Below are 9,142 nucleotides of genomic sequence, written 5' to 3' on the forward strand. Positions count from 1 at the left end.
TTGTCACGAACACACACGCGACAGGTGGATCCGGAAATGACGCGAGACTTTCGGTAGAGGTTTGTTTTGAAAATGGACGTCGGCAGGAGTCTCGCTCTAAATAAATGTTAATTTATTAAAATAAATGTTGTGTTCACACTATTTTTGAAGCCATGTTGCTGCTGCTGCTTTTCTTCCGGTGACCTCAACTCTGTTGACTTGCTCTCTCATTGGCTGGAGGTCGCAGCTACAATTGACACCACGTGATCGGCCGGACAGTCGGCCGACCGTCCCAGATATTTAACATGCCAGATATCTGGATTTTGTCTGCGACGCGTCAGTGAGCCTCTTTGATGCATCGTTGAGTAGATCACACAAAGATTGCCGAGCGCTGATCACCCGCTGATTTTCCCACGATCACAGACCGATCTGTCAGCCAGCTCGTTAATTTGCAAATCCGGCTTAAAATCCTGTAGTGTGAACGAGGCTTTACAGACATCTTCAGACCAATCAGAATCAAGAATTCGGTGCACTGTCTCTCTCTCTCTCTCTTTCTGTCTCTCTCTCTCTCTCTGTTACTCTAAAGGAGCTGATTGAAAAATCTCATTTTTTTGGAATTGACTAGTGATGAAAAGTATTAGTCTATCAGACAAGATGACTAGTTGAACAGGTTTTAACAGGTTTCTGCTCAAAATACAACCACAGTGCTGAATTTTAAACTTCACATCATCACAACTTCATTTAAAGAACATAAGTTCACCTAATGAATTCAGCACTGACTACATTTCTTGTTATTATCGTCTTTATAACATCTTTATAATGTCCTATAGGGTCATTTTCTGTTGTGTCATTTGCACAGGCGCTCTCGCTCTCTCTCTCTCTTGCTATCTCTCTCTCTCTCATTTTTCTATCCTCTCCACAGGTTTCTTCAGGGTTCTCCGATTTCTTACTGCCTCCCAATAACATGTCAGTAGGTGGACGTGTAATTGCTGCAGGTATGGATGAGTGTGTGTGTGTGTGTGTGTGTGTGTGTGTGTGAGATGCCTTGTATTCCTTCCCAGGACAGACTCCAGGTCCATCATGACCCTAACACCAGGATAAAGCATTGACTGAACATGATTAATCCCGTACAGAGTCACAGAGTCACTATGAGGCAGTGTTTGAGGAGTGGCAGCCTGGCTTATTAAAATCACACCGGTTTACGTAAATAACTAGCAATCAATCAGACTGGTGTGTGTGTGTGTGTGTGTGTGTGTGTGTGTGTAGACTACAGCAATACCTTGCACAAACCTGACACACAGGTTCCTCGTGTTCCATCCTTTTGATTATTTTCAGGAGATTAAGTCTAGTGTGGTGATGTGACAGGAGCTGTCAGTTCAGCGGCAGTGTGAGTGTGTGTGTGTGTGTGTGTGTGTGTGTGTGTGTGAGATGCTGAGTCTCGGCCTCACCTATTTCTCTCTTCCCCTCTCCGCATATCACTTCCTCTCTGACATGAAAGAACAACCGGCAGCAGGACAGAGTAAACCAATCCTGCCGACATGAACCAGTTGTCCATTACTGTGTCCATGTGGACTTCAGCTCAATCGAGCAGCACAGCCACAGTGACGTTAGCTACGTAGCTGCTTAGCTTTAGCAAACAAAGGCCCAACTCCATCTTCCTTTCAGCAGAGAGGACGGAGCAAAGAACTGTACAAGACAAGCCGGGGAAGCACAAGAATGAAATGAAACCTCCTACCGAAGCGTCGGTCCGATGCAGGCCGTGTCCGTGCTCTCGATTTCCTGCAGTATGCGCTCATGCTCGGTGATACACTCCAGGGTTTCACTCTCCGCCATGTTGCTCTGTCTTCATCACAGCGACAGTTGATGACAATGCGAGCTGAAAGCGCAAAGACCAGCGTGCGCCGCCAGGGGGAGCCGTGGGGCATAGAACGAATCTCAAACAACTCGACTCTCCCTATGTAAGCGCACTACGTAGGACACGAGATAATGGTTTCTTTACCCTGCGTAGTGCACTGCGTATTCAAGTCGGAGGTATTAGGGACACAGCGAGCACTGGCGGTGTGGTGTAATGTAGAATTATTGCTTCATGTGGTAATGGACATTGTACTACAGAGTCTTTATATAGGGCAGGTACTTTTATGAGTAAAAAAAACCAGTAGATTGATTTTATTAAAATATATGAAACAGCAGTGTTTTTATTAAACACTTTTTTCATCTCAGTTTGTTCTCCTTAATAATTTAAGTATTGTTCTTGTTAGTACTAGTAACTATAAGAACACCTAGAATAATAATAATAATAATAATAATAATAATAATAATCATAATAATAATCATAATAATAACAACATTTAAATCCATTGTTATTGTTTTTTTGTTTGTTTGTATTGTTTGTTGATTATTTTTTTAAACCACAAGTTTCCATACTACTACTTCCATACTACTTTACTAATAACAATAACTGACTGTAATATACACTGTACTTAAATGTTTATTATTATTGTTGTTGTTGTTTCTGACATGTATTAGCCATGGCCTATATATTAATAACATACATAATAAGTTCCAGAAACAACTACAAGAACATCACATGACATAAAACACATAACCATTACTCATAATTGTGTAGTTAATTCAGAAATACTTTTCTCAACCCTAAACACACAAGTCAAGCTGAACAGATTAGCCTGAAGTCAGGCTGAAGCAGCAACTTATAGCATAGTAGTAACCTGTAGTTCCCATTAGAGGAATGCCTTTTCCACAGAATGAGCAATGATCACTCTACTCCCTTTCATTCTTTTAGTGTTTTCTGAACAACCCAACTGTGCACCATCTACCTGGTGTGAAATCGGATGGAAACAGAAACAGAAATCGCTCGCGAAGCAGAATATAACGCAAAGGTCATATGCAAATAATAAACTTATGATATAGCTAGTTACCTTAAGGTCGTACCCAAAGGCAAGTCTACTGACTCAAGCTCTGCAAACACATTGTAGTAGACTTTTTCCTCTCGAACATCCTCTTGTGGGGAATTCGGTGTTGGTGCCCTTGCTCTTCTGCTGCTCTCCATGATCTCTTTCAGCATGGGGAGTGTGTGAAGTTTCAGACAGGATAGCACAGAAACCAGAGTCAGCAAAAAAACACAACCCCTGCAAAAACCTGCCCTCGTGATCCTCAGTACTTTGAATCCTACATAGCTACCATCATTGCTGTGTTTGTTAAACATTTCCTCACATCGTAATTAACTCTGACTTTATACTGAAATGACTGTGTGAGGTGGCAGTAACACCCTGAACACAATGTTTCATATATTTATAATTAAATATCAAGAATTTTAATTCAGATACTACAGAACAAATAAGGTACAAAGTGTACCTCATAATGGATGTGTATTTGTGTATGTCTTACACATCTATATTTCTTAAAATCCAATAGATTTCATGAGAAAAAGGTCTTATTCTTGCACACAATTTTCTTCTCAAGTCATAAAAGATTATATACCAAAAATTATTATTCCATAAAAATATTCATGTTTGCTTTAAAGTTTGCTTTTGTCCACTTAAAAAAGGAGGTGGTTATTATGTTTTATATTATTATTCTTATTATTATAAGAACACCAAAACCCGCAGTACAACTCAGACACAACTGAGGCCTAATCCACAGGTCATGGCCTCACCTTTACGTGATTCACCGCCGCACGCTGACCCCTCTGTTCTCCAGACAGTTTCTGTAATTGACACTGGTGCATTGAAGCTTGAGAAATTGCCGAAATTTTTAAGGCGGAGCTACGTGCTGCATTGGGGGATGACCTCTCGACAATAAAATCTGAATTACAGGCTGTGAAGACACAACTGGCAAATGATAAGGCCGCCATCGATGCCGGGCTGTCTGCGCTAAAGGGTTCCGTAGGTGAGATGGATCGCTCGCTCTCTGACTGTACTGATGACATTACATCCATGCAAATTATGATACAACGTCTTACTGCAGATTTGGTTAAACTGGACAATAAATGTGAAGATTTGGACGCCAGATCACAGCATAATAATATTAGGATAATTGGTATTCCTGAGGGCCCCAACAGCTGCACTACCTCTAGCATTGGCGCGCTGCTTAAGGAGGCACTCAGCTTGGAGAAGGGGCCGATTTTGGACAGATCTCACCGCACTCTGCAGCCTGTACCAAAGCCTGGTGAACGACCATGAGCTGTTGTGGTCAGATTTCACTACTACAGTGAATGTCTTGATGTTTTACGGTGTGCCAGAGAGTTAAAGCAAATTAAATTTAAGGAACTGAGCATTTCGGTCTTTCCCGACCACACGGCAAAAATAGCAAAAGCCCAGGCTTCCTTTAATTCCTTTAATGTCCGGCGACAACTCCGTGACATTGAGGGCGTGCGCTATAGTCTGTTTTACCCAGCACGACTGCGGGTCACCTACAATGGTGTAGGGAAAGATTTTCTTTCTGCGGATGAAGCCAAAGACTACGTTAAAGCTAACTGTGTGAAGTGCAACAGTAGTGTTTTGAATAGTTCTCCATATACTTCACGTTTAATTGTGGCTTATTGTTCAATAGTTTTTTTTTCCTTATTGAATCAAAATGTGTGATCTGTTTATATTCTCTAATGCTGCTTCTGGCTATGCCAGCTTCTAATTTAGTAAAGTTAGTATTTTTACCTTGATATATTGCACATCTGCTCCTAGGTCGTCTTGGGAAACAAAGATTTAATTTATGATAAATATGCATAGTTTATTTTATATGTTTGGTTAATGTATGTGGGGTGTCCCTAGAAATATTTACCTCTAGGGTTTGTTTGTTTTTTTTTCCCCTCCTTAAGGTCTTCTAAGACCTTAATCATTTATCGATACGTTCTTGTAAGCTGGGGATGAGAAGAAGTCTCCTAGGGTTACTGTTAGGAATGGAGACTCTAGATTTGTGTTTGTTTTGTTTTATTTATGTATGTATGTATGTATGTATGTATGTATGTATGTATGTATGTATGTTTGTTTGTTTGTTTGTTTGTTTGTTTGTTTGTTTTTGTGTGAGGGTTTTTTTTTGAGGGGGGATGTGTGTGTGTGTGGGGGGGGTATCCTTCTGGCTATTTGCAATTCTTTGTCACTCTACATCTTTCTGGATAAATGGCTAATTCCTGTGTAGGCCCAAGTTTGGCTGGGAGTGGTACACCTGTCCGTTTTCTTAGCTGGAACATCAGAGGTATGGGTAATCCTATTAAAAGATCTAGAGTTTTACTGACTACGTTTACTGAAATGTTTACATGCTGATATAGTGTTTTTACAAGAAACACATATTCAAGTTAAAGATCACCATAGACTTCTCCGTCCCTGGGTAGGTCAAATTTTTCATTCTAATTTTAATTATAAAATGTGTGCCCATATGAATAAACAAAAAGATACAGTTTTCACCCACCCATATAACTGCTGACAGGTATGGCAGATATCTTACTGTTGCAGGGACACTAATCCAGACCAAGGTTTTGCTAGTAAATGTATACACTCCAAATTTCGATGATCCTGGTTTTGCGAATAAATTACTTAGTAATGCTTGTACACCCACTTGTTAATTTTTGGGGGAGACTTAAACTGTGTTTCTGATTCAGTTTTGGATCGCTCTAGCTCCCGCCCTGTGTCCCAGTCTGCCATGTCTAAAACATTCTTTGATTTCATGTCCCAGAATGGCCTTGTAGACCCATGGAGATTCCACAATCCTGAGGCAAAAAAATTCTCATTTTCTTCTCAAGTGCACCATTCATATTCTAGAATCGATTATTTTTTTATTGACAGTCATCTTAATCCCTCTGTTGTCTCTTCAGATTATTTAAGTATTGTAATTTCTGACCATGTTCCCTTATCACTGAATATCCAATTTTCAACTCCTAAACAAACGCCATCTTCTTGGCGGTTTAACTCACTTCTTCTAGCGGACAAAGATTTTTGTCTATTCATTTCTAAAGCTATTGACGAATTTTTGTTGTTTAACCATCTTGATTCCACTTCTTACTTGTTATTATGGGAAACTCTCAAAGTTTATCTTATAGGGCAAATAATTTCATATTCTGCTTTCCTACATCAAAGTCGCAGGACTAGGCTCAATGAACTTTCATCAGCTAATAGCAAACTCGATCATATGTATGCATCAATCCTTCTCCGCAGTTGTACAAGCAGCGCATTGATTTACAAACTCGGGGAACGTATTATGAATATGGTGATAAATCAAGTAGATTATTAGCACATCAACTAAAACGACAGGCTGATTCACGCATAATACCACAAATGAAAAATGATTCAAATATTATTACTACTGTTCCCATAGAGATTAATGCAGTTTTTAAATCATATTATTCCTCCCTCTATAAGTCTGAATGCCTTACAGATGATATAAAGTTGAATGATTTCCTTCGAAGTATTGATATTCCTGTTATTGATACAGTATCTGTGATGGACTTGGACTCTCCATTATCTCTTGAAGAAATTATAGTCTCAGTTAAGGCAATGTAGTCTAATAAAGCTCCAGGCCCAGATGGTTTTCCAATTGAGTTTTATAAAAAGTTTATTGCTAAATTGGCACCGTTGCTTCTTGGTGTGTTTAATGAATCCTTAGACTGGGGCTCATTACCACCTACTTTTAACCAAGCCACAATTGCCCTTCTTCTTAAAAAGGGCAAGGATCCCATTCAGTGTGGATCATATAGGCCTTTATCTTTGCTGAATGCCAATGTGAAAGTGCTGGCTAAAATAATTGCATCCCGTGTAGAGGATGTATTACCACATGTTATATCTGTGGAGCAGACTGGTTTTATAAAAGGACGGCATTTGTTCTTTAATACTCGTACACTTTTTAATATAATTTACTCCAAACAAACATCTGTATGCCCTGAGGTTGTAATTTCGCTGGATGCTGAGAAAGCTTTTGATAGGGTTGAGTGGGAATACTTGTTTGCAGTATTAAAGAAATTTGGGTTTGGTAATAAATTTATCTCCTGGATTCGCCTCCTTTACAAATCTCCACAAGCTAGTGTTCACACAAATAATATTAGCTCTGATTACTTCACTCTAGGACGTGGAACCCGACAGGGGTGCCCTTTGTCACCACTGCTTTTTGCCCTTGCTATTAAACCATTATCCATTATGGTTAGATCTTCTGTTGCTTTTAAAGGTATTATTCGCAGTGGGGTGGAGCACAAATTATCCCTATATGCTGATGACTTGTTATATGTGACTGATCCTGCAGCCTCTCTTCCTGTTATTTTAACTATTTTGAATGATTTTGGTTCTTTCTCAGGATATAAACTAAATTTGCATAAGAGTGAATATCACCCAGTCAATAATAGTGCTTTGCGACTTCAGCATCTAAACTTGCCCTTCAAACTTAATTGTTCAGGCTTTAAATATCTTGGAATTACAGTTACTCGTTCTCTGTCTGATCTTTCTCATGCCAACTTTTCCCCTCTTATTTCTGATGTAAAATCTGATATTCATAGTTGGAGCAATTTACCCCCTTTTTAACTGGGAAAATCAATGCAGTTAAAATGACCATTCTTCCTAAATTTCTTTATTTTTTTCAATCACTTCCTTTAGTTCTACCTAAATACTTTTTTGATTCATTGGATAAAATCATAAGCTCTTTTCTTTGGGGTGGGAAACCTCCTAGAATCCGTAAGACCTTATTACAGAGATGTAGACTTAGTGGTGGACTTGCTCTGCCTAATTTTCAAATATATTTCTGGGCTGCACACATTCAAAAATTACATTTTTGGATAAACTCATCTGAATCTCCATGGTGCAAATTAGAATTACTGTCTTGTAAATCATCCTCTATATTAGCTCTATTTTGCACTTCCTTTCCAATCAAACCCACTCAATATACTGATAATCCAGTGGTACTTAATACACTTAAGTTTTGGTATCAGTTTAGACGTCATTTTAAATTTGGAACTGCGTCAGCAATGGGTCCACTGCATAAAAACATTTGTTTCCCCCGTCACTTCTAGATTCAGCATTTTCATCATGGTACAACAAAGGCATCACGCATTGTTATAATTTGTATGAAGATGGAGTCTTTAAAAGTTTTGCTAGTCTCTCCTTGGAGTATGAGCTGCCTGCATATCATTTCTTTTCATTTTGTTTTTATTTTATTTTCCTTCTATACCCCCAAAGCAGCCCTGGGAAAGCCTGCTCACATTTAATCCATATCAGCGAGGTGTGATTTCAAGAATATATAATTTTATCTTATCGCTTAATAATGGTAAAATTACTAAAACCAGGACTGCTTGGGAAAATGAACTGGGATTGCAGTGGAGTGAGGAATGCTGGGAGAAAGCCACAGACAGGATATGCTCCAGCACTTCCTGTGCCCACCTCAGTCTTATTCAGTTTAAGGTTTTGCACAGAGTCCATTATTCCAAATCTAGGCTGCCTGAAATTTATCCTGATGTTGAAGATAGATGTGACAGGTGCCATGCCTCTCCCTGTAATCTAAGTCATATGTTATTTTTGTGCCCAAACTTGCAGGACTTTTGGACAGGTTTTTTCAATATCATGTCCACTATACTTGGGGTGCAGTTAAAACCATGTCCATTAATTGCCATATTTGGCATTCCAGAAGATTCAGTCCTGTTGAGTTCTGCACATAAAGATGTTATCGCTTTCTCATCTTTATTGGCCAGACGTACCATACTCCTACACTGGAAGTCCATTAAGTGTCCCTCTATCTCTCAGTGGATTAAAGATTTATTATTTTTTCTTAAGTTAGAGAAGATTAAATACACACTGAGAGGTTCCACTGATATGTTCTTTCACAAATGGCAACCGCTAATTTCTTATTTCACAAATTTACAGGTATTGCCTGAAAGTTTGTCTGAATTAAGTCATGCATCTGAGTAACCTTTCTGATTCACACAGATTCGTCTGAGCTGGAGGATGTGGGGGGTGGAGTGCAGTGTGTGTTACAGTGCAGTGTGTGTGTTATAGTGCAGTGTGTGTGTGTGTTATAGTGCAGTGTGTGTGTTATAGTGCAGTGTGTGTGTTATAGTGCAGTGTGTGTGTTACAGTGCAGTGTGTGTTACAGTGCAGTGTGTGTGTTACAGTGCAGTGTGTGTGTTATAGTGCAGTGTGTGTGTGTTACAGTGCAGTGTGTGTGTTATAGTGCAGTG

General features: G+C 39.3%; 1 protein-coding gene across 8 annotated transcripts in view; it reads right to left on the bottom strand.

Annotated features, from left to right (window-relative positions):
* exoc6 (exocyst complex component 6) overlaps window positions 1-3,070 on the bottom strand; it is a 46,803-nt gene extending 43,733 nt beyond the window's left edge. For 3 of the 8 annotated variants that reach the window (XM_058405676.1, XM_058405674.1, XM_058405672.1), the window contains exon 1: window positions 2,916-3,070. In XM_058405676.1, the coding sequence (XP_058261659.1) occupies window positions 2,916-3,061 (146 nt within the window). In that variant the 5' untranslated portion in view covers window positions 3,062-3,070. Of the gene's footprint in view, window positions 1-1,427; window positions 1,594-1,714; window positions 1,875-2,915 lie in introns of those variants that run through there. The other 5 variants (XM_058405679.1, XM_058405681.1, XM_058405678.1 and 2 more) reach the window with 3 other exon arrangements.
* Window positions 3,071-9,142: the final 6,072 nt, after the last annotated feature.

This window comes from Hemibagrus wyckioides, linkage group LG13, assembly GCF_019097595.1.
Source record: "Hemibagrus wyckioides isolate EC202008001 linkage group LG13, SWU_Hwy_1.0, whole genome shotgun sequence".
Classification (NCBI taxonomy): Eukaryota; Metazoa; Chordata; class Actinopteri; order Siluriformes; family Bagridae; genus Hemibagrus; species Hemibagrus wyckioides.